General features: G+C 52.9%; 1 protein-coding gene and 1 long non-coding RNA gene across 7 annotated transcripts; one reads left to right on the top strand and one right to left on the bottom strand.

The window, feature by feature from the left end:
• Nucleotides 1-495: 495 nt before the first annotated feature.
• LOC106695485 lies at nucleotides 496-3,167 on the bottom strand. The gene is made up of 2 exons (XR_001346563.2): nucleotides 3,030-3,167; nucleotides 496-1,437 (listed from the first exon to the last, which is right to left on the bottom strand). It is a non-coding gene; the product is annotated as an uncharacterized LOC106695485 (long non-coding RNA).
• MFN2 (mitofusin 2) lies at nucleotides 3,090-27,290 on the top strand. 6 transcript variants are annotated; one of them, XM_023748445.1, is made up of 19 exons: nucleotides 3,092-3,228; nucleotides 3,625-3,692; nucleotides 8,937-9,115; nucleotides 11,212-11,347; nucleotides 11,988-12,150; nucleotides 13,042-13,166; nucleotides 14,000-14,108; nucleotides 14,194-14,301; nucleotides 15,222-15,381; nucleotides 15,600-15,667; nucleotides 15,802-15,923; nucleotides 17,518-17,644; nucleotides 17,993-18,097; nucleotides 18,358-18,460; nucleotides 18,850-19,070; nucleotides 20,130-20,285; nucleotides 22,780-22,976; nucleotides 24,077-24,211; nucleotides 25,266-27,290. In XM_023748445.1, exons 3-19 carry the CDS (start codon nucleotides 8,941-8,943, stop codon nucleotides 25,363-25,365), a joined length of 2,310 nt encoding a protein of 769 aa, XP_023604213.1. In that variant the 5' UTR covers nucleotides 3,092-3,228; nucleotides 3,625-3,692; nucleotides 8,937-8,940; the 3' UTR covers nucleotides 25,366-27,290. The 6 variants fall into 6 exon arrangements, with proteins under 6 accessions (XP_006107822.1, XP_023604214.1, XP_006107821.1 ...); XM_006107760.3 differs by lacking the exon at nucleotides 3,625-3,692 and having other exon boundaries at nucleotides 3,090-3,228; nucleotides 15,222-15,375; nucleotides 25,296-27,290; XM_023748446.1 differs by lacking the exon at nucleotides 3,625-3,692 and having other exon boundaries at nucleotides 3,090-3,228; nucleotides 15,222-15,375.
• The last annotated feature ends 83 nt before the right edge of the window (nucleotides 27,291-27,373 follow it).

Here is a 27,373-nt window from a genome sequence, read left to right as displayed (position 1 = left end):
TGCTTCCTGTCGCTGCGTCGGCAAGGTGGGGGAGCCGAGCTAGCTCGAATACAGATTCTTATGCTTTTGCATCGGATTGGCTGGCTCCTGATGTGGTTTCTTGGGAATCTTGAAATCTGGGCATAACAGAGACACTTACGTAATTTTAGATTTTTTAGTAGCCATATTTTAAAGCTTTTTTTCTATTTATAATAAAGCTGGTTTTTAAAAATTTTTTTACTTATTTTTAAAATATATTTCTTTATTGATTTCAGAGAGGAAGGGAGAGGGAGAGAGAGATAGAAACATTAATGATGGAAGAGAATCATTGATTGGCTGCCTCCTGCATGCCCCCTTCTGGGGATTGAGCCCGCAACCTGGGCATGTGCCCTTGACTGGAATCGAACCTAGGACCCTTCAGTCCCCAGGCCAATGCTCTATCCACTGAGCAAAACCGGCTAGGGCAGTAGCCATATTTTAAACAGTAAAAAGAAACAGATGAACTTAATTGTGGTATATATTTCACTTAATTCAATTTATCCAAAATATTATCACTTTGTCTACACGGGAAATGTCCAAACCTGTAGAGAATTTTTTTTAAAAAAAATCTTTATTGTTGAAAGTATGACATTTTCCCCCCATCGACCCCCCTGTAGAGAATTTTTATGAGTATTTGAGCCAAACTGATGACTTATGCCAGGGAGCAAGATCTCAAATGGCCCAGAGAGTAACAGTTTGGCAGCTTTTATGTGTTTGAAATTAAGGAGGGAATGTCAGGAAGGTTACATGAAGGTGGGAGGAAGCCATTTGGGAAGGGGATTACAGAATAGTTAAGATTATGTGCTGTCTGGAGGGGTCTGAAAGGGGGCATTTCAAAGGTGTGTTAACCTAGAAGGACAGAAACCATAGACAGGGCTTGCCTAAGGCAAAGATAAGCCTTTTAGTAAAGAAGTTGTATGCCTGGGGTGTGACTACCCACCATCACCTACCCAGTTAGGAATTTATGCTCAGATCACCTGTTGAGGTTACTTTGCCTAGAACCCCCCTTTTTAAGTTCACAACTTTAACACACAATCAATGCAAAGATATCAGTGAGATCATTTACATACTTTTTTGGTCCTAAGTCTTACAGCACATCTAGGAGCTCCGAGGGCACATGTGACTGGTGGCTGCCATACTGGGGAGCCCAGACTTGGGGCCTTCCCTTCTGTGACTGTGGCCATCAGGAGACCTGTTTATTGCTGTGTCCTAGTGCCTGGCACATAATGAGGCCCGGTGATCTGCGCACGTGAGCTGGGGTGATCTCTCTGAGACTCCTGAAACTGTTGTGAAGGTTAAATGAAATGAGGTATGTTAAGTACCAGCTCGGTGACTGTTGTTACTGTTCTTACTTCTCAAAGTCAGTCGAAGGGCATCCGGCCCCAACTTGCTTCCTGTTTTCCTCTGGAGAGCGCGTCTCTAATATTACAAACGAAAGGTTAGATTCCTGAGTTAGCAGAGCCCTCGGGATCAGGCCCGCGGCCACCAAGCAAAAGAGCGGGAACCTCCGTCCACGCCCTTGTTTTCTTTGCCCCTTGACAGCTGGAGGCCCCGCCCACCCCAGCCCAGACAGGCTCCCGGCGGAACTACAGCCCCCAGAATGCAGCGGGAGTCCCGAGGCCTACGTCATCGGCTTGGGACGCCCGGGCGGCGAAGGAGCGCGCGGAGATGCCTCTCCAGGCGCTGAGCAGACGCACCCCTGACCCCTAAAGAGGGGTGGGGGGGGGTCCAATCAGCTGAGCTTGGAGTCCAACGACTCACCCGGGCCAGAGCGGCCAACCTGCGGCGGCTGGTGACACGCGCGTCCTCCCTCCTCCTCCCGCCTCCCCTCGGGCTGGCGCTTGCTGGTGACGTTGGGGGCATGATGGCCGCCGTGAGGCCGGGAAGGTGAAGGTGAGAGGGCGAGCGCGCCGGGTGGTGGGGACGGGTGGGGACGGGTGGGTCCGGCCCCACCCGGCGAGTTTGGCGCAGCCCCGGGGGGAATGTTTGGGGCCCTGGGGTGGGATGCTGGGGGCCCCGAGGGTCCGGATCCGGGCGGGCGGGCCGGCGTCCCCACGCCCCGGTCTCACCGCTGGGCCCGCCTTGGCCCCGAGGAGAGGGGCGGGACTCGGGGTGGGGTCCCCCGACACTCCTCGTCGCCCCCGCCTGCCCGGGCTTCCCGGCCACATTTCTCCCCGCTGCCCGGCCTCCTCCTCGTATGTGGCCCTTTGTCTCAGCCCGCATTCGCTCAGCACGCGGAGCGCCCTCCCTGCCTCCCCTGGGCACCTCCTACCCTCGCACACGGGTCTGTTTACTTGTTTGACTGTAACCCCCACGCTAAGCCCCTGGAGGGCAGGGACTGTTTTTTTACAAGAAGGCACACAGAAAATGCCGAATAACGAGCCGTTTGGGTGCACGGAGCCCAAACCTGCCCACCCCCCTCTCCTGCAATCCTTCGTTGCCCTGTTTCTTCCATTTCTCTATCTTCTCTCGCTCCCTCCTCCCGGAAAGGGCTCCGGTGATGGCCCTTCTCACATAATTGAAGGCAAGTGAGCTCGGGAGTGGAAGGGAGGGGGCATCTCCGTCCTCAGCGTGGCCGCTCCGCCAGCGTCTATACGTGTTTTAAGTGCCCCGAGCCTCTGCACCGCAGGGCTGAGCATTGAGGACATTTTACAGCATCTGGCACACACAGGTTTTCACGGAGTCCCCTTCTGCTCCTCATCCCTGCCCTCCCATCTCTCGCCCTCAGTTCCACGCCCCAAGCCCGGTCCTCGGCTCCTCTCCCCACTCCGATGTGCCTCTACCCGCACCCCCCCTTCTCCCCAGCACCTGGCTGACAGTCGGGCCAGCACACGCCAAGTGTGTGTTGTACACACCCAGGATTGGCCCCACACCCGCTGTTGTGTTTTTCCTTGGGGCCCTTCCCCTGTCACCCCGTACCCCAGTGAGTAAGCAAGCTTCCCTCCGTGAGTCAGCTTCCCCCAGGGATGAGTTTGTTGAGCTCTATATCCTATTAGACATGCTCTGCGTACCAGTTTTGTTTTTGTTTGTTTGTTTGCTGTCTGTTGACATGTCCCTTTTTCTTTCCAAAGTTGGGGTTGGTGGAGTTAACACAACGGGTAGCCAACTTCCATCGGAGACAGGACCCAGGAGACCTGACATACCTTTGGTCTTTTTGGCCCGGCCATGCCCGTGATGCCCACCCTGTGAAGGTCTTTCACCATCTGAAAAGTAAGTGGTGGCTGTGACTTGTGGTGCCCCGAGTCCGGTCGAGGGAAAGGGCTGTGCTCCGTTAGCCATCCGGTGGCACGTCTCTTGGAGTGGGGTCATCTGTGCACGGAGCTGGTGTTCCCCAACCGGGGCTGAAAAACTATCCTTTCTCTTCCCACGGAGAGTTTCACTGGTTGTGGAGAGAACCTGTTTAGAGGTTGACAGGAAGTAGCTGGGCTCTCGGGGCTCTCCGAGGAATTAGTCTTCCTTGGGTGTTCTCTGCTGTGCTGGCTCCACCCTCCCGCCCTCTGCCCAGCAGAGATTGGCTCCTTACCACACGCTTCTCAGAGTCAGCTCTGCTCCCTTTGCCACTTCTTCTCTTCTGTTTCAGTCTCTCAGCTTCTCCTCTGTTTTCAGTTGTGCCAGCAGACGGCCCGTGGATCCATTTTATTTTCCCTGCTAGGAGTTGCTCTACATAAATCTGGGTAAGGAGTGGTGTGGATCCAAGGACTGTGCTGGGATCCAGACATACCCTGCAGTGAATTTTGCTACTGCTCTCCCTACACCCAAGACACCTAATACTTCTCTACTAATGGCCTAGGTGGAGGCAAAGCTTTCTATTACCGTGGAGTGCTAATAGTTTCAGTTTGGAATTCGGTTTGGTTCTGGTCTTAGGTTAATATTAATAACAGTCTCTGTGTGTGTGTCTGTCTGTTTTATTGATTTGAGAGAGAAACATCAATCGGTTGTCTCCTGTACTCACCCGACGGGGGGTCGAACCTGCAACCTGGGTATGTTTCCTAATCGGGAATTGAACCCGAAACCTTTCGGTGTACGGGGTGACGCTCCAACCAACTGAACTACCTGGCCAGGGCAGTAACAGTCTCTTAATATTGTTCCCCTAGCAGTTCTTTGGGGCGGGAGTGGGAAACTATCAGGATGAATGAGATTCTTCCCAAAGAGTGATCCTCGGGACTTTAAAAACTGTTACATAGAGGAAGGGTTTCTTCAGACTAGCTTGTGAAAGGCTGCGTTAAGTACAGTGAAACTAGTGTCTTTACAGCAGCCCTTGCTGCTCAAAGTCTTTGCTGTGCTCCTGTGCTCCAGTGGAGGGTCTGAAGCATGTAGTGCAGTGGTTCTCAACCTTCTGGCCCTTTTAATACAGTTCCTCATGTTGTGACCCAACCATAAAATTATTTTCGTTGCTACTTCATAACTGTAATGTTGCTACTGTTATGAATCGTAATGTAAATATCTGATAGGCAGGATGGTCTTAGGCGACCCCTGTGAAAGGGTCGTTGGACCGCCAAAGGGGTCGCGACCCACAGGTTGAGAACCGCTGATGTAGTGGAACGGGGTGCATTAGCGTGCTGTGGACCACGCTTGGGAAGTGCTCTCGTAAACTATCTGAAGCTACGACCTCAGGAGTACTTTGCAGCAGCCACATCTGTAAGCATAGTGGGTAGCTATGCCCGGGGATGGCCCCCCTGCCTGCAATGAGCCCAGCGGTGCAGTAGGGACTATCAGGGCTTTCCAGAGGGACAGGAACCCAGCGCCTCTCACCGCCCTGGAAGGCTAGGAAGCCAGCAGGCGAAGCCCAAGATAGTAGGGGCCTATCTTGGCTTGTGTGCATGTGTATTTTGCAGCTTTGGTCCGTTTGTGTGCCTTTGTGTGTTTAGCTGGCTCTTTGGGAGGATTAAGTCCTGGAATCTGAAAGGATTGTTCCACTCTTGCCTCACTGAGCTCCAAAGACTAAGACACAGATGCTTAGTCAAAAGCTGCTTTTTAAGAAAAAAGTAGATGTGGGTGTTCCAGGGATGGAAGGGTAAGAAGATACTGCCCTTAAGGGGCAGTCTCTCACTCAAACCATGTTTCTCACAGTTGTGGAGGAGGAAGTAGAAATGGAAATAGGTCACTGCTCTGTGTCAGAGACTGGCTTTCTGGAAGCTCATAGACTAGACAGGGAGACAGTAAGGTGAAAAAACAAAATGTCAGGTAAGATTGTATGTCCTCTGTGGAGACATCAGGGGAGCTTCGTGGAGGGGGTGACACTAGAGTTGGGTCTGGAAGGTCAGTAGGAGTCAAATGGGTGTAAAAGGAAAGAGCATTCCAGGCTGAAAGCAGCATGTGCCACACAAACAGGGAATCTTGGCTTCGGAATTAGCAGAGCCAGAGACATCGGAGTGTGGAGGGGTTGGAGGTGCCACGTGAGCCACGTGGGGCATGGGCGTGCAGCTGCAAGTTGGGGACTGGTGAAAGCAGCCAGCTCCTGGACAAGCTGAAGTCCCAGTAGAGCTTGTAACATCAAAGAAACACTAACCTTTTACTAGCGTGCATGCTTTTGAATCTTGCACGTACTGGACACTAACGCCTTTGGTTTCGTGTCCTTTGGGCTTGCAAACAATGACCAGAACTTTAACGCACTTTTTTCTAAAAGCCACGTGGCCCTAGCCGGTTTGGCTCAGTGGATAGAGCGTCAGCCTGTGGACTGAGAGGTCCCTGGTTCGATTCCAGTCAAGGGCACATGCCCAGGTTTCGGGCTCAGTTCCCAGTAGGAGGTGTGCTGGAGGCAGCCGATCAATGATTCTCTCATCATTGATGTTTCTATCTCTCTCCCTCTCTCTTCTTCTCGGAAATCAATAAAAATATTTTTTTAAAAAATAAATGGATCTCAGGGAACTTGCTGCCTGGAAGCAAGTCACTTCTGGGGCTGAGCAGACCTGCCTACTCCTTCCTCATGGCAGCAGGTGGGGGGGCTGTGGGTGTTGTGGGGTTGCCTCTGCCCTTCCCTGAGGGCTGGGTGTTGTGATCTTGCTGGTAGAGTTTGTGGTTGTTATATAACATACAAAGCTACCTTTGAGCTTGTACTGCCATGCCTAGTCTTCTTGGTCTGTGGGTATCACGCTTGTTGTACATGTGACGAATCCAAGGCTTTGAGAATAATAACTTGCTCAAGTTTATGTAGCTCAGAAATAGACTGAGCACAGTTTGAACCCAGCTGTGTGTCATCTACACGCTACATCACGCCCGTGTCAGTATCCCTTTTCTTCTCCCTTCAGTGGTTTTCCTCTTTTACTTCTTGCATTCCTATTTCTCTTAACAGTCTTAACTGCTGGGCCACAGTAAGGCTGATTCAGTGCTCTCTCCTTTTCTGCTTTGGAGGAGCCAGTGGTATTTTCTTCCCAGTGTCTCTCCGCCCCCCCCCCCACCTTTTTTTTAAAATATATTTTTATTGATTTCAGAGAGGAAGGGAGAGAGAGAGATACACCAATGATGAGAGAGAATCATTGATCGGCTGCCTCCTGCACGCCCCTCACTGGGGATCAAGCCCGCAACCTGGACATGTGCCCTTGACCGGAATCGAACCCTGGGCCCTTCAGCTCGCAAGCCGATGCTTTATCCACTGAGCCAAACCAGCTGGGCCAGTGTCCTCTCAGAGCACTGCTGTCTCTCTTATTTTTTTCCAAGGGTGCTTGACTAGAAACTTTTAAAAAATACATGTATATATATTTTCTTATTGATTCCAGGGAAAACGGGAGAGGGGGAGAGAGACAGAAACATCAATGATGAAAGAGAATCATTGATCGGCTGCCCCCTGCATGCCTCCCATTTGGGATGGAGCCCACAACCCCAGCATGTGCCCTGACCGGGAATTGAACCATGACCTCCTGGTTCATAGGTTGATGCTCAAACCCTGAGCAACACTGGCTGGGCTTCTGTCTCTTATTAAGCCCTTGACACGTGGCCTCCATGCTAAGAAACTCTCCCGCAGTGTGGTGTTTTACTGAGGAGGAAGGTAGAAATGGACATACAAGTCACTTCTGTCTCCCCAGAAATCATGAACAATGCAAAGTAATCTGTGGCTCTAGGCAAAACATGTTGGTTGCAGTTTCCCTGTGGGTCTGTCTGTCTTTCTGCCCATTCTTTGGGATGGTTAGTTCCTAAGAGCCAGTTTCCAGTTGCGCAGAATCTACTTTTTCTAGATACTGTTTCTCAGGAACTTTGACACCCTTTGGCGGTTTCTCATACATGCTTACTCATGAGCAATGCCTTCTCCTTTCCCAGGTAGAGTGCTTGCTTGGCCGATGAGCGGGCTGATGGCTCTGATTAGGCCTGCTAGACAGGGAGTGGCGGGCAGGAATGTGCTGGGTGTTGGGGAGGGTAGAGCCAGGCACACCCACACGGCTGCAGCACATGCCAACTCATCCATGGAGAAACTTTTTCCCCTTTGACTTCCCAGGATCCCAGGGCTCTTCTGGTGGAGTAGCTCTGTGTGTGTGTAGTGGGGTCTCTGAGGAACGGTCTGCTTTTGGGAGCAGAGATCCTCAACCGCATGTGGGATCTTCTTCGGTCTGTCTGCCCTTTTGACTTTAGCCACATGTCTCTAGGGCTTAGGAGTGAGGTCTCGAGACCCCTCACATGTTATTGCTATCTGGAAAAACGAGGCTCTGAAGGTGTGTGTGTGGGTGAGTGAGAGCAGGAGAGCCTCCCACACAGGAACAGGCCGTGTTGGTAACTGTTAACTGCTTATCACAGGGAGGTGGTGTCCGAGTACGAACTTCCAGCCCAGTAGAAATATTACAGGAGTTTATTAGAGCCAAACCAAGGACGTGCCCAGAAGCAGGACCGAGGAAACGCGGATTGAGAATATGCTGTGGGCATGGCCGTTTTGCAGTTCCTTTTGTGCATTGGGAATCAAAGGAGGGAACATTAGGATGATGACATGAAATCCATTGGTGGCAGAGTAGGAGGCAGGGAAAGCAGAGCTGGGAAACCTGACTGGATAAAAAGGGAAATGGAGAGATGCATGCTTCTTTTACCTCGGTGTGCACACAGTAGTTAACATTTAGCATTTACAGTGTAGAGGTGGCATAGAGATAATACGCTATGTGCTCCCATGAGGTGGTTATGCCTCTGAGGGGTCTGAAAAAGCATTGATCTGATACTTCAGAAGTACCCAGGTACCCAAGAACAGAAGGTCAAGGCAGATTAACTTTTTACTGAGGAGGTTATAGGCCTGAGGTGTGACTGCCCCCATGACCTACCCAGTTAGGAATTTATCACCAGATCTTCCTGTGCGGTTACTTCCGGCCACTGAGCGTGTCAGTTACTACTTAGCCCCTCTGGATGTTTTTGCCTTTAGTTTCCCCATTTTCTACTGTGCACACATTGATAATGAGGGAGACCTCTCCCTTGAGGATCATCCTGCTTCTTTGCCCCTAACCCCAAAACCAAAATCTGTTAGAAATTAGGGCCGTCGGGACCCGGACAGCAGGGGAGAGTGGTGGGAGTCACTGACCATGAGTGTCACTTTGCTTTCGCTGCTTTCAGTATTCAGCGCTGTTTCTCAGGTGGGTGATATGTAGGAAATAGGTGGATTTCTGTAATATTTTTCTGCCTCTCGATTCCTCCTCGTCTCTCTGAGGTGGGGAAGGCAGGGCCTGTCACTGGTCAACAGGCGAGGAACGGCCAGTGCGAGTCCTGAATTCGGGCCCTGACTCCAGGGTCTGAGTGCCCAGGCTCTGTGACAGGGAGCCTGGCCCTAGTGTCCTGAGAGGTCCTGGCTTACTCTTGAGATGTGGCTCCTACTTCCCGGCCCTGCTCTAGTCCTGGAGCCCGTGTTCTCGATGGACCCTTGGCCGGTCCCCGCTCCCCTGCAGCCCCTGCCATACACCGGAATAACGCCCAGCTGGGTGTCCCGGGCTCGCTCACAGTCTCTTCTCTTACAGCGCGATGTCCCTGTTCTTCCCTCGATGCAACTCCGTTGTCGCAGTCAAGAAGGATAAGAGACACATGGCTGAGGTGAATGCTTCTCCACTCAAGCACTTTGTCACTGCCAAGAAGAAGATCAATGGCATTTTTGAGCAGCTGGGGGCCTACATCCAAGAGAGTGCCACCTTCCTGGAAGGTGAGACGGGCTCCTGCTGAGTCAGGCCCGCTCCTGTCGGTTCGGGTATTTAGGTGGCAGGGTCTGGGGGTGGGCAGAACAGCCCTGCTCCTGGGGGGCTCAGGCCCAGATGCGTTGTCGCCTCCAGCAACGCTCTGCTCGGAATGGTGTGGAGGTGGGTCCCAGGGAGATCGGCCAGGAACACAAGGGACCTGCCATTTAAGAATTCCCCGTATACGACTTCATCTAATCACGAGGGGTAGGCGGATCTAATCCCCGTCTGAAACACAAGCAGGTTGAGGGGTGAGTTGCGTGATACTGTGTAAGTGACACACGGGGGCTTTACCCAGGTGTTTTCCGTGGCCCAGTTCTGCTGCCATTAATACGGGGCTCTTTCTGGTGGTGTTTGTTTCTGACCACAGTGTTCTCTGATATTTTTAGACAACAGGACTATGAATAGGAAACTTGCATCACTGGCACCTTTTTCATGAGTTACTGATCAGAGCCCGACCTGTAGGCTCAGCAGAGAAGGGCTGGTTCCCAGGGTCCTGCTCAGTCTGAGTGCCCCCTCCAGCCGCTGACTTTCTCAGGCTCCCTCTCTAGAAGGCACATCCTGGCGCCAGGCCCTGGGATTGTCAGTAAAGATGCAGTCGCTGCTGAGTCTTATCTGCCCTTGGTCTCCTCACTTAGGAAAGCAGGGCTCAGGCGAGACCAGGGTTTTCAGACTCTAGTCTGTGGAACCCTAGAGGTTCGGTGGAAATGCTCCAGGGACACGCTTCTCTCCACGCTGTTTTCCACTAGAGTGGCTTGGCTTCTGCTTGGTTTACATGTCAGGCTGCTATTAAAAGAAAGGACATATGTCCAGTACTATGGTCTGAATGTTTGTGTTCCCTCAAATTCACATGTTGGACTCCTAAGGCCCATGTGATGGTGTTAGGAGGTGGGGCCTTAGGAAGTGATTGGGTCATGAGGAGGGTGGAGCCCTCATGAATGAGATTTGTGCTCTTATAAATAAAAGAGACCCCCACAAAGCTCTAGCCCCTTCCACCAGGTAAGGATACATGAAGTCGGAACTGGAAGAGGGCCCTCACCCACCAGCTGGCATCCTGATCAATACATTTCTGTTGTGTGTGAGGCACCCAGTCGGTACTGTGTGACAGCAGCCCAAGCGGACTGGGACTGAGAGGGGACTGTCTGTGCCCTGCCCTTAGCATGGGGCCTGATGCAAGAGAAAGTATTTCCTAAATATTTGTTAAACTTAAACATCTGCATTTTAAAGTTATAAGGTTGGTTGTTGAAATGATTCTTGTTCACGACCTGCTTATTTAGCATTCTCTCTGGTGTGCCTGGCAGTGGGCATGCAGGGATGGGGCAGACCAGGCCACTGTCCTCCCAGAGCCCAGACTATACCCTCTGAGTCACTCACTGAGGTGGTGCTGTGGGCAAACACGTGCTTAATGAGGTTTTTATAAGATGGCATCAGGAGTGGTCTTCCTTTTTTGTGTGTGAAAAGATGAGGCCTCTCCTGTTGGTGGACTGGAAGGGAAAGAGCTGGAGAACTGTGTTGGGATTGCCCTGGCTGGGGAAGGAGAGTTACTGCCTTAGGACGGAGAGTTTGTTGGCCTACTGGCTGTCTCTTTTAAATGTAGCTTTGAAAAGTGATCAGATCTGTGCCTGGCATGTAGTGAGAACTTTGTAAGTATTTGTTAAGTACTAAACATAAAAGTAAATGATGACAGTTAATATTTGAGTATCCATCATGCACTAGCCACCATTTTTAGCACTTTTTGTGCTTTAATTCATTTAATCCTTGCAGTAGTCACAGGAGGTAGGGACTGTTATCTGCACTTTAAGGGTGAGGAAACGAAGACCCAGAAAGGTCCACTTGCTTGAGGTCACAAAGCCAGGAAGAGGTGAGACCAGCACGTCCTTGCCTGCCCTGGAACCCGGTAGTCCTGCCCCCGGGAGCCGTGTTCGTCACTGCGCACTGCGGCCACAGTAGGGAATCGGGACCTCAGCCCGGCAGCAGGAGCCGCCTCGGTGGCCTCTGTTCCTTCCAGACGTGACCGTGGAACTCCTTAGAGCAGGTGCTGACCCATTTCCACTCCTGCCTCCAGACACCTACAGGAATGCAGAACTGGACCCCGTTACGACAGAGGAACAGGTTCTGGACGTCAAAGGTTACTTGTCCAAAGTGCAGGGCATCAGCGAGGTGCTGGCCCGGCGGCACATGAAAGTGGCTTTTTTTGGCCGGTGAGTTCTCGAAGCCCTCACACCTTTTTCCTTCTGGGCTGGGAGGGAGGGATGGGGTGAGGGAGACACTTTGTGCAGGACCACAGGCTGAGCACCCCAAGGTCCTGGGGGCACGGTAGGCAAGAATGCTGCAGCAGGCTGCCCTGTAGCAGCAGTTACCAGCGGGGCAGACGTGGTGGGGCTTCATGTGTGAGGAGGAGCACAGTGGGAGAAGAGCAGCAAACTCGGCCTTTTGTGGAAACCAGGGACTTTGGGGCCATTAGCTGAGGTCACTGAGACTGAGGGTGTCGGTGGTTTCAAGTGGAAGGAGCGGGTCTCCTTAGGTGGTCTCCCTCAGTGATGCTGAGAGGCTTGCGGTCGGGCAGGCCTGTTTAAGGACAGGTGAGCGGCATCGTGCTGACTCCACACCGTGTGAGCGCCTTGCATGTGGGTTTGCAGTGATGAGCCAGGAGCACCTCACAGGCACAGGCCGGGCGCTTGTCTGTCCATTTCCATGAACTCGGAGCGCCCGCTCTGCCTGTCTGGGCGCTGCTGCCATTGCAGAGAACAAGGCCTCGGACTTCCAGGCTGGTCACTTCACTGCGAAAGCCCAAAATGCAGATGTCGGGCCTCACTGACAGCCAGTGTTTCCTTCCCACAGGACGAGCAATGGGAAGAGCACCGTGATCAATGCCATGCTGTGGGACAAAGTCCTGCCCTCCGGGATCGGCCACACCACCAATTGCTTCCTGCGGGTGGAGGGCACAGATGGCCACGAGGCCTTCCTCCTCACGGAGGGCTCCGAGGAGAAGAGGAGCATCAAGGTGCGGTGCTGTGTGGGGCTGGGGCAGGGCCGCAGCCCTGGGCATCCTGGAGGGTGAATCGGGGCTGAGACCAACTAGCAAGACAGGAGTAACGGCTCCCTGCGGAGAGGGTGGTGCCTGGTGGTGGGGTGTGGCAGCCCTGCTCCCTGGCTGTTGAGGAGGAGAGCTGTTTCGGGGCGGGCTGGAGCCGGAGCACCAGGAATGAGGAGTCTGCAGTTCCTTGCCTGTTACCCAGCAGGCCATCTGGCTTTTCTCTTGACCTGAAGAGAGTACATGCCTTGTTCTCCTCGGGGAAGTTGCCAGAGAGCGATTCCTGCATTTGCTCTGGGGTTCTGACATACCAGCTAGGAGCTTGTACATTTAATTTCTCTGAGAGCCAGTTGCATTCTTGTGTGGGGCCAGATGCTCATTTTGGTTCATGAAGACTTACTACAGAGCACTGCCAGCTTTAGCGCAGTGTCTGAGGAAGAAGCTGAGAGGGGAGTGAAGAACAGTTGGTTCTCCTGGCAACTGCCAGCTCTTGACTTTTTTTTTAAAACATATTTTATTGATTTTTTTACAGAGAGGAAGGGACAGGGATAGAGAGTTAGAAACATCAATGAGAGAGAAACATCGATCAGCTGCCTCCTGCACACTCCCCACTGGGATGTGCCCGCAACCAAGGTACATGCCCTTGACCAGAATCGAACCTGGGACCCTTCAGTCCGCAGGCCAATGATCTATCCACTGAGCCAAACCAGCTAGGGCAACTCTTGACTTATTATGTGTAAAATGAAAGGAAAGGGGAAGCAAGTGGCCAGCAGTCTCAGGCCACTGTGCCATGCCAGGCAGCACAGGAGTCTGGCGGGGGCTGGTCCTTGGCCCTGAATGTCCCTCCCCTCCGCCCATCAGACTGTGAACCAGCTGGCGCATGCCCTCCACCAGGATGAGCAGCTGCACGCCGGCAGCCTGGTGAGTGTGATGTGGCCCAACTCCAAGTGCCCGCTGCTGAAGGATGACCTCGTGCTGATGGACAGGTGAGAGGGAAGGTGCCCCCCTAGGAGGTCCAAGCCTAGAGGGCCAGGAGTCCCATTTCTGGATCATCAAGCCAATGTCCCCTGGGCCCTGTCCTTGCTCTGCTTATGTATTGGCTCTACCAAATCCCCCTGCCTCTTGGATTTCCTCCGGGGTCTGGTTACGGCACCCATTGGCATCAGTGCCCTGAAGATGTGCCAGTGATGGCCTGTGAGGAGGGATGGGAGGGGTGGCCAAAGCCTCAGCCCAATGTTAGTACGTGTGTGTGTGTGGTGGGGTCCGTGTTGTACTTTATTTCTGCTGAAGGAGCACTTGGCTCCTGCTTGGTGGGCAGGTTGCAACTATACCAAGAAATACCGTACTATAGTGCTTATTGGACTCTCATGAATATAACACTTCACCTTTTTTAAATTATTAATTTGAGAGAGAGAGAGAGAGAAACGTCAATTTGTTGTTCCACTTATTTATACATTCATTGGTTTGATCTTATATGTGCCCTGACGGCGATTGAACCCGCAACCCTGGTGGTGACGCTCTAACCAAGTGAGCTACGTGGCCAGGGCAGCACTTCACCTTAATTGTTTATCTCCAGAGTGAAATTATAAATCATTATGTTTTTGTAACAGTGATAGATGCACGTGGCAGGAAACACATGTTCGGATTACCTGGAATGTTCTGAAATGAAAAGTAAAAGTCCCTTCAGGAAGGGATGACATTTTTCTCCCCTCTTATCGCCGTCTCCTTCCCTTGCTTGGCTGCCTCAGGTCTGCCACAGCAGGAAGAACAGGACCCATGGTCTGTGTGCCTGATATCGGTTTAACCCTGTCACCTCTAGCCCCGGCATCGATGTCACCACAGAGCTGGACAGCTGGATTGACAAGTTTTGCCTGGACGCTGATGTGTTTGTGCTGGTGGCCAACTCGGAGTCTACCCTGATGCAGACGGTAACCCCTCCTCCGCCTTTCCCACGCTCCCAGGGCCTTGGCTGGCTGGGCCCCTTCTCCACTGAGGTCTTTGCCTCTCGTGCAGGAAAAGCAATTCTTCCACAAGGTGAGCGAGCGCCTGTCCCGCCCCAACATCTTCATTCTGAACAACCGCTGGGATGCGTCCGCCTCAGAGCCCGAGTACATGGAGGAGGTTGGTGCCTCTTTGTTCAGCAGTTTGGGGACTGCCACCCCACATGGGTACCCAGGGCCCTTTCATGCACTCCCAGGCTGCATCAGGTTCACGCCTTTCCTAAAGGAATTTCATCACCAAAGATTTCCCAAGTGTTCCCTCAGGTCACTGTGGGGTCTTCTGCCGGCTTTAAACACCCTCTTCACCTCCCAGTCACTTTCCCAAACCCTCCACTCTTAGAGGCTTTCATCCAGGTCTGCAGGGCGTCCCCAGCACATTAGCTGCACCCTTGTCTGGGGCCGGTGCTCACTTTGGTTCATAAAGGATTAATCATCATAGAACCGGCTCAGCTCTAGGAAGATATCCAGGAAGGAGGCTTAAAAGTGGGAGAAGAATAATTGGTTCATGTGTGAGATGAAAGAAACAGGAGTCACAGATTGGTAATAAGGGATGAAAAAGTGTGCAGTCCGCAGGCTGACATTGGCCAGTGTGACTTTGGCAAATTCCTCACCTGTGAGGTGGATGTAATGGAATTACCGCAGGGATGAAGTCTCTCAACACTGAGAAAGCATGCGGCAGGTGGCCCAAGAGGCTGCTGGCATTTGTAAGTTCTAGTAGTAGAACCCTAGACTTCAGAGCTAGACAGGATTGTATGGTGGTGCCCAGTCTTCTCATAAATAGGCCTTGGAGGACTCGGCTTGTCAGCATAGAGCCCAGGTGGAGGTTCTCAACTCCAGTTCCTTTCATTCTGGGGCACGAAAGTGAGACACTGGTTAGGCCCTCACCAGAGGCGGCTTGAGGCATGTGTTAGCATTTCTGCTTATATCTGCATAAAATGCCTTTGGCAGGCCACCCCCTAGGAAACTCCCCCATATTGCTTCTGGGGGGCTTGGTTCACCTGCCCCCCCCTGGTCACAGACACCCCTCTGCATGGGCTCCAGGTGCGGCGGCAGCACATGGAGCGTTGCACCAGCTTCCTGGTGGATGAGCTGGGCGTGGTGGATCGAGGCCAGGCTGGAGACCGCATCTTCTTTGTGTCTGCCAAGGAGGCGCTCAACGCCAGGATCCAGAAGGCCCAGGGCATGCCCGAAGGAGGTGACAGTGAGACCAACTTCCTCTTTTCCCTAATGTTTGAGAGGTTTGGCCTCATGCTGTCAGCCGACAGAAAATAGTTCTGAGAAGGATGTGGTGAGAAGAGCCTGGGTGAGCAGCTCTTTGCTCCCCCCAGTGTTTAGCCAAGTGTCGCATTGGGGTGGCTTTGTGGGTTTTCACTTTCCTCCCTGCGCAGCTATTTCCAGACTAACATGCAGTTCTCCTAGGGGGCGCTCTTGCAGAGGGCTTCCAAGTGAGGATGCTTGAGTTTCAGAACTTCGAGAGGAGGTTTGAGGTGAGTCCTTTGATTCTGGTCTCTGGTGCTTCTGGGCTTCCCAGCTGTCACCGGCCATGCCCCTGGCAGTGAAGCCAGAGCCTGGCCCTGGCTGGTGGCCCACGTGCCGCCTCAGCACCTCTCGTCTGCTCCAGGAGTGCATCTCCCAGTCTGCAGTGAAGACCAAATTCGAGCAGCACACGGTCCGGGCCAAGCAGATCGCGGAAGCAGTTCGCCTCATCATGGACTCTCTGCACATCGCGGCTCAGGAGCAGCGGTAAGGACCCGGGACCTCGGGCAGGCCTGCGTGAAGAGGGGATGCTGGGAAGTGACCGCCTCACCCCCGGCCTGGGACGATGGGCCAGGGGCAGAGCCCTGCCAGCAGAGCCGTCTCTGGGTTCCCATGCCTGTGCCCTTCCCCAGCCGCCAGGCCTCACTAGATGTACACGGAGCAGCCTGGTGAGGGGACCATTGGGGGTCTGTCCCACTGGACCTGTGCAGCATGGCGCCCTGAAATGCCACCCTCACTAGCTCATGCTGGAGGCCTGGCCCAGAGCTGCCCCAGGCACTACAGCCATTCTCAGAGCCCGAAGCAGAACACATTTTAAAAATAACCTTTTTTTGGAGAGATGTTAAAATATAGGAAGGCACAAAGATTAAAGCACCTTGCTACCACCACACAGAATTGATAGTCAGTGTTTTCTTTATATTATTTTTAAGTTAAAACACAGAAAAAATGGAAGTGCCTTTGATTCTTCAGCCCCTTGACCCAGTGTCACTCTGCTCACCCCTCCAAGGCGACCATGACCTTGATCTGGTGTGTAGCCCTATCGTCCATGTAAGAAGAACTGTTTGCGTAAACCCTGAGGAACATGTAGTGTTGCTTTGGGTGTGCTCTGAACGTACAGCCTCTCCTTTGCCTTCATCTGTGGGTACATGTGTTAGTCACCTCTCCTTTGCCTTCATCTGTGGGTACATGTGTTAGGAGCTGTGACTGTTAACTGCTATTTTTTTTTTTGTCCTCACCAGAGGATATTTTTTTTTTTTAGAGAGAGAGTGGAAGGGAGAAGGAGGAAAGAGAGAGAGAGAAACATTGATGTGAGAGAGACACATCGATTGGTTGCCTCCTGAAAGGGGCCTCAACCAGGGCCAGGGATCGAGCCTGCAACCGAGGTACGTGCCCTTGACTGAATCGAAACCAGGACCCTTCATTGGCCGCAGGCCGATGCTCTATCCACTGAGCCAAACCAGCTAGGGGCCCATTGACTGCTTTTTAGATTTTATTTTTTTGCTGTTGCAAACCATGCTGCAGTGGACACCATTTACAGGCCCCCCAGGCACATTGACGCCCTCCTTTCTGGGAATAATTCTGGGAGGTAGGACTGTTCATTTTAGGTACGTGCATTTTTAGTTTTACCCAGTTTGACTTGGTTGCTTTCTGAAACATCTAAGCCCATTCCTAGTCCCACCAGCATATGTGCTGGATCTCCCGTTTCCTGGCCCTCACACTGCTTGGGCCTGGGTGAGCTTTGCCAGGCTTCTTGGTGGAGAGTACCGCAGAGGAGTGGGGTTGAGCATTTTTTCCCTCTGTTACTTGGCAGCACTTGTTCCAAACCCCTTGCAGGCACCTCCCCCACTGTCACCACATCTTCCTAATGGAAGACCTGAGAGTGAGTGGTTGGGCCATCTCTCCCTCGTACCTGGGAAGGGGATGAGCACATACCTGCGTGTGTGAGTGACACTGCCAAGGCTCCCGGGCCTCACTGCGGCCAGGACCACAGCTGGGCCCGCACAGGCTTTCCGGCAGCCCCTCTGGCTCCTCTGCTTAGTGGAGTGGGGGCCTGGGTCTTGTAACCAGCCCTCTCTCTCAGGGTTTACTGCCTGGAAATGCGCGAGGAGCGGCAGGAGCGGCTGACATTTATTGACAAACAGTTGGAGCTCTTGGCGCAAGACTACAAACTGCGGATTAAGCAGATTACGGAGGAAGTCGAAAGGCAGGTGAGAAACGGGTCGGGCTCAGAGCAGGGTCCAGGGTGGAGAAGTGGAAAAGCAGACCTCCTCACCGAGGGCCTCCTCAGCCTGCAGGAGGAGCCTGTGGCCCCGATTCCCGCACGCAGCGCCTTCGCCGGGTCCACTGGGCAGGGCACCTTATCCAGATCTTAGATGAGCATTCAGTCAGCCAACCTCTCACGTCCCTTCTACCTCAAAAGCTTTAATTCCATGACGAGCGGAGGAGACGGCTGGCGTGGTGGGGAGAAGGATATGGAATCGGAGACTCTCTTTAGACGCTCTCCCAGTGCACATTTGGACACGTTCTTTCTCGATCCCTAATGTTTCCTTCTATAGGTGTCCACGGCGATGGCCGAGGAGATCAGGCGCCTCTCTGTGCTGGTGGACGAGTACCAGATGGATTTCCACCCTTCTCCCGTCGTCCTCAAGGTTTATAAGAATGTGAGTCATTAGCAGCAGTGCTCGTATTAAGCACCCTTCGATCCTTTTGGCTACTGGGTGGCATCTCCAAGCAGCCGTGATTCAGTCCCTGCTGGTCTGTCAGGACCCCTCAGCGGGGGAGACGGGACCAGGCCTCTCTCAGCTCGCCCATGACAGCTCCCGGGGCACGGGCTGACCAGCTTCCTTCTCCTTGTCCTTTGGCCCCCAGAAGGAAGTCCTGACTGGGGTGCTTCTTCCCTCAACCTCTCGTCTGGTTGCAGGAGCTGCACCGCCACATAGAGGAAGGACTGGGCCGAAACATGTCCGACCGCTGCTCCACGGCCATCACCGGCTCCCTGCAGACCATGCAGCAGGAGATGATCGGTGAGTGCAGGGAACTCGGCTCGGAGGCCAGGCGGCAGAGACCACCTTTCCTATCTGTCACCTTTGATGATGAGTCAACTCGATGCCTTCAGGTTCTGGGTGATGTCATGAGTTCACTCCACACGCAGCCTCCGGAGCCGTCTTGTGTTACCACACGGGACCGTCACCGGCTGCGGGGCCTGCCCCTTAGTCCACGTGAGGCATAGTGTTAGCAGGGGTGGAGCCCAGACCTGCCCCCCTGGGAGAGCCCCGGTCCCACAGCCCACTCATCGGGCCTGGTTCTGGGCAGAACCATCAGCATCCTTGGCCATAGCTGCGGCTCCCGTTCAAGCCTCGGCCCTGGTGCGGCCCGTGGAGCTGAGGTGCTCTCCCCGTTCTCTTCCTGACAGACGGCCTGAAACCCCTCCTCCCTGCGTCCGTGCGGAGTCAGATTGACATGCTGGTCCCTCGGCAGTGCTTCTCCCTCAGCTACGACCTGAACTGTGACAAGCTGTGTGCTGACTTTCAGGAGGACATCGAGTTCCATTTCTCTCTCGGGTGGACCATGCTGGTGAACAGGTTCCTGGGCCCCAAGAACAGCCGCCGGGCCTTGATGGGCTACAACGACCAGGCGAGCACAGCCCCTTACCTGGGCGTGCGGGAGGCCCACGGTCCCGGTGCTCCCACATCCACGCTGGCCGTATCCTGAGCACTGATGTTTGTGAAGTTGCAAATGCTAGCTGTATTTTTTTCTTTTCTTTCTTTATTTTAATATATTTTTATTGATTTCACAGAGGAAGGGAGAGGGAGAGATAGAAACATCAATGATGAGAGAGATTCATTGATCAGCTGCCTCCTGCAGGCCCCCTACTGGGGATCAAGCCCACAACCCAGGCATGTGCCCTTGACCAGAATAAAACCCGGGACACTTTAGTCCACAGGCTGACGCTCTATCCTCTGAGCCAAACCAGCTAGGGCTGCATTTTTTTTCTAATGCATATTAAAGTAACCATTACTGCTATTAAATTATATTAAAGTAAATAGTTTAACCATTATAATAATACATAACTTAAATCTAAATGACATAAACTATCTCTCTATATGCCATTAAAAATATTTTTCCTCACCCAAGGATATGTTTATTGATTTTAGAGAGAGGGGAAAGGAGAGAGAGAGCAACATCAATGTGAGAAGGAAACATCAATGGCTTGCCTTCTGTATGCACCCTGACCGGGAATCAAACCTGCAGCCTTTTGATGTAAGGGATGATGCTCCAACCACCTGAGCCACCGGCCGGGGCTCCATATTCCGTTTTAAAACTGAGATTTTTACACGACCTCTCTGTATTGTACTTTAATTAATTGTTGCACGTGCTACTCTTTTTTTTTTTTTTTTTTTTTTTTTGCACGTGCTACTCTTGGTACATGTCCCACGCTTTGGATGCTGAAGCCTTCCAAGGTGGCCACTGCTCACATTTCGGGGTATCCCACAGTGCTCACCTTTGGGCTAGCAGGTCTGCTATGAAGCTCAAATCCTCTTTGCAACTTATGAAGCTCACTTCCCCCTGTTGGCCTTTTGGAAATTGAAAAGCCACCCGTCCTTGTTTCAGGACCCCTAGCTTTGAGGGTCACTGAAGGTTTCATTGAATGAGTCCCATTTTTCTTAGCCCTCTCCTTGTTTCTCTCTTCAGGTTCAGCGTCCAATCCCTCTGACGCCAGCCAACCCCAGCATGCCCCCTCTGCCTCAGGGCTCCCTCGCCCAAGAAGAACTCATGGTTTCCATGGTCACTGGCCTGGCCTCCCTGACGTCCAGGACCTCCATGGGCATCCTGGTTGTTGGAGGAGTGGTCAGTGACACGCCCTGCTCGGGAGGGGTGGGAGGTGGGAGGACAGGTGGCTGACTGAGGGGCACAGTCCTGGTGGTCCCTGTGTGGCACGGCTTGTTCACCTCCATCAGAGACTGAGTGTTCTCTTCACTGATCTGTGCCAGTGTGCAGCCTCAGCCCTTTAGCATATATACTTACTGACCTGTTTGTCTCACTCAGCTGGCATTTAGGGTAGCTCCATTCCCATTTGACAGATAGGAAAGACTGATTACCTTGCAGGCTTTGAGCTCTGGCCCCATCTAACTCTAAGTCTGTGCTCTTTCCCCTGTAGGGCCTGCATTGCATGGTGGGTAGGAAAGTGACCCAAGAAATTGACAGGCCTGGGTTCTAGAGAGGTGGGTTCCAGGAGTGTCTCATTTGTAGGCAAGAAAACCAAGAGCAAAACTTGAAAGGGTTTAATGCAAAAGAGGCCAAGCCCAACCTTGTCTCTCCATCTCTTGGTTTTATGGCCCTTTGCTTTCCACCCTAAGGCCTGAGATTGCAGGCTGCCTTCTTTTTAAAAATTTTTTTATTGATTTCAGAGAGGAAGTGAGAGGGAGAGAGAGAGAGAGAAACATCAATGATGAGAGGGAATCATTGATTGGCTGCCTCCTGCACGCCCCCTACTGGGGATTGAGCCTGCAACCCGGGCATGTGCCCTTGACTGGAATCGAACCAGGGACCCTTCAGTCCACAGGCCGACGCTCTATCCACTGAGCCAAACCAGCTAGAGCTGCAGGCTGCCTTCTTGATAACTGGGGTCTCCTGTACTTCCTGATCCAAGAGACACTGCAGCCAAGATAACTTATACCTTGAATTTTTTTCTTTTTTTAAGCTTACATTTTTTATTGATTTTTTTAGAGACAGAGGAAGGGAGAGGGAGAAAGAGAGAAAAAAACATTGATATGATAGGGAAACGTGGATTGGCTGCCTCCTGCATGGCCCCTACTGAGGATCGAGCCCACAACCCGGCCATGTGCCCTGACCGGGAATCGAACCAGCAACCTTTCAGGACAACACTCAACCAAATGAGCCACACTGGCCACGGCTCTTTCTTTTCTTTCTTTTTTTTTTGTTTTTGTTGATTTTAAGAGTGCATGCATGAGAGAGAAACGTTGATTCGTTCCACTTTCTTATGTATTCATTGGTTGATTCTTGTATGTGCCCTGATTGGGATCAAACCCACAGCCTTGGTGTATGGGAATGATGCTGCAACCAACTGAGCTACCCGGCCAGGGCTACCTTGAATGTTCTTGATGACGTGGGCGAGTTCGCTCTATTAAGGACATTTGATTTGTAGAAACGGTGGCTGAATGTAACTAACAAAATTGCCTTCTCAGCCTGTAAGACCAGGGTGAGGCAGCCGAGGCCCCTCTCCCTCCCGGTCCGCAGAGGCCCATGTTCTGGTTCTTCCGCAGAGGTGACCTGGCAGAGGGTCATTCGCTGAGACCCGGACCCTTGATGGCTATGTAACCCTTTTACAACATCTCGTTTGACCCAAACAACCTGTGAATTGGTGAAGACCGTTAGGCTGGTTTTGGGGGAAACAAGTGCACAGAAACACAGCCAGGATGGCAGGCAGCCCTGGAGCCTCGATTTCCGGCTCCAAGTCCAGTGCTCTTTGAATGTAGCCACACTGCCTTGAAGCAAAGTGCTACAAACAGGACAAAAAGGAGCCATCTGCTGGGGAACGATGTGTGGAATGTGACTTGTCAGTGTCATCAGAACGTTGATCCTCAAGAATTCTGTGTGCTGCCCGGCTGAATGGCTCAGCTGGTTTAGCTCGTCCTGTGTACCAAAAGGTTGCCAGTTCTGCTCCTAGTCAAGGTACATACCTAGGTTGTGGGTTCAATCCCAGGTCAGGGCACGTACGGAAGGCAACCAGTTTCTCTCTCATACTGGTATTTCTCTTTCTCCCTTCCTCTATAAGCAAGTGCTCAGGTGAGGATTTAAAAAAAAAAAAATTCCGTGTGCCTGGACCTGTACCCCTACCCACTGTTTTGCATAAATCATGTGTGCAAACACCAAGTTTCCCTTATTTTTTATTTTTGGTTAATCCTCACTTGAGGATATTTTTCCATTGAGTTTTAGAGAAAGTAGAAAGGAGGGGGAGAGACAGAGAGAATGAAACATGGATGTGAGAGAGAAACATCGATTGGTTGCCTTCCACACACGCCCTGACCAGGGCTGGGGATCGAGCCTGCAACCTAGGTACGTGCCCTTGACCAGAATCGAACCCAGGACCCTTCAGTCCATGGGCCAATGTTCCATCCACTGAGCAAACTGGCTAGGACCCTTATTTTAAACTGTAGCCGATCCCTGCTCTTTTGGCCTCAGTGGGATTAAAGGAGACGTTGAAAGAGGTGTTTTGAGTCGAGGCGCGAAGGCTCCTTGGCGGGCTCTGGGGAAAGTCCTGGCAGGGACGGGCTGAGAGGATGGACGGTGGGAGCCTCAGCTGACAGTTGTGCCTCTGCAGGTGTGGAAGGCGGTGGGCTGGCGGCTCATCGCCCTGTCCTTTGGACTCTATGGCCTCCTCTATGTCTACGAGCGTCTGACCTGGACCACTAAGGCCAAGGAGAGGGCCTTCAAGCGCCAGTTTGTGGAGTACGCCAGCGAGAAGCTGCAGCTCATCATCAGCTACACCGGCTCCAACTGCAGCCACCAAGTCCAGCAGTGAGTGGCCGGCAGCCCTGAGCCAGCGCCAGCTCCCGCGGTTCAGGCTTCCCTCTGGGTCCCCTTCTAACCTGGAAACCACTGGGTCCTGAGCACCATCCGACCCTGACCTTCAGCCGTGCGGTGCTACCTTGCAGCCGGGGATGGGGAGTGGCATCTCCAGGGACACCTGTGTCCTGACCTGGGACCACCTGAGAGTTTGGTTCCCTAAGGAAGGAGGACTGGACAGATGAGGGACGTTACTTTATTTTTTTAAAATATATTTTATTGATTTTTTTTACAGAGAGGAAGGGAGAGAGATAGAGAGTTAGAAACATCGATGAGAGAGAAACATCGATCAGCTGCCTCCTGCACATCTCCTACTGGGGAAGTGCCCGCAACCAGGTACATGCCCTTGACCTTGATCGGAATCGAACCTGGGACCTTTCAGTCCGCAGGCCGACGCTCTATCCACTGAGCCAAACCGGTTTCGGCGAGGGACATTACTTTAAAGGTTGCCTTAAAGCAGCCGTGGGCAAACTATGGCCCTCGGGCTGGATCCGGCCCGTTTGAAATGAATAAAACTAAAAAAAAAAAAAAAAAAAAGACCGTACCCTTTTATGTAATGATGTTTACTTTGAATTTATATTAGTTCACACAAACACTCCATCCATGCTTTTGTTCCGGCCCTCCGGTCCAGTTTAAGAACCCATTGTGGCCCTCGAGTCAAAAAGTTTGCCCACCCCTGCTTTAGAGGCAGGCATTTTTCTTGGTATTTGCCTTTTCAAAATGGAGAAATGGAGATTTGAAGAGTAGTCACTTGTCCCCGGTCACTTGGCTGATTAGCAGCAGAGCCAAGATCTCAATCCTAGTCTCACGATATGATGCCCTGCGCTCCTGGTTCTGACACGGTGGTGATAGTGAGTGTGTGTGCTGGTTGTGACGTGCATGGTCTCAGCATGGGGTAGGAGGGTTCTACCGAACCAGGACTGGTGCAGGGCAGAGCTGCCAGCAGGCGACAGGCCTGGCGGCTGCCCGACTCTGTTGGTCGGATTTAGTCACCACCTTTGTTCTCTAAAACAGCCACTTCGCCAGGTTGATCCCGACTCTCTCCTCCGCAGGGAACTGTCTGGGACTTTTGCTCATCTGTGCCAGCAAGTGGATGTCACCCGGGAGAACCTGGAGCAGGAGATTGCTGCTATGAACCAGAAAATCGAGGTTCTTGTTTCACTTCAGAGCAAGGCAAAGCTGCTCAGGTGAGGAGGCCTGGGCGGTGTGGGCTGTGGTGTGTCACGAGCACACAGCTCCTGGTGGGGGTTTAGCTTGTTCCCGTGTAAGACCAGGTATGGTACCAGCACTGTCCCCCCGGCACTGGCAGTCACGGCTGTGGTGGCAGCAGAGGAACCAGGCGGTGCGGGGCCGTAGGGTTATAGCTCACTGGCACCTTCTCAACTGCAGCGTCTCGGGCACTTGACCTGAGCTGCTCTGCTCAGCCTTCAGCAGCCTTTTCTGTCCTTGACTGTCCACTGTGTGCTGGGGACACTGGGCTAGGCCCCCGCATGCATTTTAGTCCGTTTCTCTCTGAGCTCAGGAAAGGGGGGAAGCCAGCATTTACCCACAGAGAAGCGGGTTAGGTAGCAGGTAACTAGCAGAAACCAGATAGGAACCCAGATCTGCACAGGGTCTGTCGAAACAGCTGGAGAGGATATTGATCTGAGGAGCCAGGGGTCCTGGGTTCTGGTCCAGGCACTTGTGTTCCGGCCAGTCACTGAGCTTTCCTGTGCCTCACTGTTTCCGTCTATAAAATAGTCAGGTTTCATGATGCAGCCACAGAGCTGAATGTGTGTGCTCGGCACGAGTCCCCGGCCGCTCAGCCTGAGATAGCATCAGCTCACGGGGACCTTGTGCTTCCTGCCCCCGCCCCTGGGGGCAGCACCCAGGAGCTGCGTCATTGGCACGGGCCCCAGCCCAGGGAAGTGGACTTCCCCTCCCCTGACTGTGTCCCTGTGCCCTCCCCGCCCACCCCCGGGGCAGCCATTTTCCAGGGACACACTCATCCCCGGGGAACTAGCAGGGTGCATGTGGGGAGTGTCTGCTGCTGGTCATCCTCTGGGGACAGGATCAACCTGAGACGGACAGGCAGGGAAGCAGAGTTCCCACTAGTTCAGGGCCTGGCCCGTGGTCCCAGGGTGAAGCAGACACAGCTTGCAGCTTGGAAAGTCTCTCCTCGTGTGTAAGAAGGGGGTTTTTGGAGGGGTTTGTGCCAAGAACGGCTCGGCATATTATGCTAGTATTACCTATTATTATCACCTATCACCGCTGCAAATCATTTCTCTGCAGGAATAAAGGTGGTTGGATGGACAGTGAACTCAACATGTTCATGCACCAGTACCTGCAGCCCAGCAGATAGTGGGCAGCCCGGAGCCGGAGCCGGAGCCTGTGTGGAGAAGGGCGGCGCTGCCAGCCGACGGGGCGCCTCTAGGGCTGCTTCTGTCTGGCCGCCGCCGTGAGAATGAAAGCACCAGTGTCTCACTGTTTGGAGCCCTTCAACACTAGTCGCTTTCCCCCTCCTTCGCCTGCTGCTGCGGGAGATTCCGGCTCACACCCTAGAGGAGACTTTTTAAACGACAATGACAGTGTGACACCGAGGAATCAAGTCGAGTCCTCTCTGCTTTGTCAGAGTCACTTGACTGAGCATCACTGGGTGCTTGGTAAGGTCCTGGCTCCAGCCTCACCGCATGCCTGCCTGGAGCCCTCACACCCTCCTCCACCAACACTGATGCCGGCCCTGCACACCTGTGCTCCTTGCGCCCAGCACACCCGCAGAAAAGGCCACTCTAGGGATCGCATTGGCGTGGTTCTGTCCCAGAAGGACTGTGCTTGTGTCAGTCGGTCCTTCAGCTTTCGTGCTTTGTCCGTGCGCCAAGCCTCTCAGACACGCGTTGATGGTGGGGCTCGGTGCGCATGCCCTGGGTTTTGGGTGAGGTGGGCCTATGCCACGAGGGGGAGGAGGATGCTGCAGAGGCGATTTGATGGCAGTGGTGAGAGTAGCTTAGGGGAGCTTGTGTGTGGAGGGCTGTGCCCCTCCTGACGCCTGTGCTGTTGGAGGGGCGGGCCTCCCTGCTCTTCGTTGTCAACCTTGTTCTAGTTTCGGTCCTTGGCCTGCGTAGTCTGGTTTTATTATTAGTGAGAGGTGGTTTGGTCCAGAGTGTTAAAGGATGTAGTAGAAGGGAAGATGGTGGCAGGAAGGGGCCTTGGCGGCAGGCCGGGGGGCGTGGGCCCCTTTCAGGACGACAGCTGGAGAAGGTGGATTCGGGGCAGAGCAGGGCCCTCCATTAGACCTCACTCTGAGGGGCCCATGGGGCCTGAGAGTCACCCCACCGGCTTAATTGCATCCCTATTGTGCCCCTTAAGAGACATGTCCCCCCCCCAGCTTGGCCCACCAGCCCCTGGCTGAGCATCCTCTGGGCTGAGTCTGTGCGGTGACACTGCAGCTGGCCAGGGACAGTGTGGGAACCCTGGGCCCCACCTGTGCACTCCCCATCCCCAGAGCCTCCCACCGACACACATGGCCTCCTCCTGTTAACTTTGAGACGTGTTTTCCGCTGTTAGTGGTTAAAGTGGGGGCTGGTTCCTGTCTCCACTGTGCTAGCTGTCTGGGCGAGCCACCTTTGGGGACAAGCCTTTGCAGCGCAGGTCAAAGAACATGCTAGAAAGAAAGCAGCCCCTCTTCCAGCAAGAGGCGGGGCTCGTCCTGCCCTTTTGAGTCCACGTGCTCTCTGGCATCGGATGTGAGTTCATGGCCTCTGCACACCTGGGTGGCCACGCAGGGGCGTCCCCTCCAGGTCCCACTGGTCTTTCAAACTGCAGTCTGCACTGTTGTGTGGAACAAAGGGATGGGCTTCGCCAAAGGGCGTGTGGTAGGAGGGCTTGCTGAGTGTCCTGCAGGCCTGGCTGGTGTCACCTCACAGCCAGGGAATCAGTGTCCCACAGTTCCAATGAAGTTTGTGCTTTGGGGGTGAAATTATTTAATATATAACTAAATATGAATTTTTTTAAATGTAGCCCCTGGGCAATGAATGAAATTTGAACTTAAACAATAAGTAAAATGAAATACGTACACCGCGGGGGAGACTTTCTGAAAGGAGTGTGGCAAAGACACTTTAATTTAATGCTGCTGACTTTGTTCTCTGTGTTTATGTTCATTTGCTGGAGTGAGACATGCTTGACAGTGAAGTTTTTCTCCGATATATTTAAGGTGATATATTTGCCTGAATTGCTCCTGTATCATTGCTGATAATATTGGAAATGAAAATAAAGCTAGTTGGGAACCCATTGTGGGATCTTCTCAGTTTACTATTCCTCTGCAAACTCCCTCCGACATAACCGAGTCTGCAGGTTAGTATTAAAATGACCTT

This window comes from Myotis lucifugus, unplaced genomic scaffold, assembly GCF_000147115.1.
Source record: "Myotis lucifugus unplaced genomic scaffold, Myoluc2.0 scaffold_1411, whole genome shotgun sequence".
Taxonomy (NCBI): domain Eukaryota; kingdom Metazoa; phylum Chordata; class Mammalia; order Chiroptera; family Vespertilionidae; genus Myotis; species Myotis lucifugus.
The sequence above is the reverse complement of the archived record's forward strand: the minus strand, read 5'-3'. Positions and strand labels throughout refer to the sequence as shown.

What these genes read in the sequence shown, in the direction of transcription:
- MFN2 (XM_023748444.1), top strand. Translation starts at nt 8,941, where the DNA reads ATGTCCCTGTTCTTCCCTCGATGCAACTCCGTTGTCGCAGTCAAGAAG. An exon ending in AGTCTACCCTGATGCAGACG is followed by an intron (nt 14,109 to 14,193) that starts GTAACCCCTCCT and finishes CCTCTCGTGCAG; the next exon opens with GAAAAGCAATTCTTCCACAA. An exon ending in TCCTGGTTGTTGGAGGAGTG is followed by an intron (nt 20,286 to 22,779) that starts GTCAGTGACACG and finishes GTGCCTCTGCAG; the next exon opens with GTGTGGAAGGCGGTGGGCTG.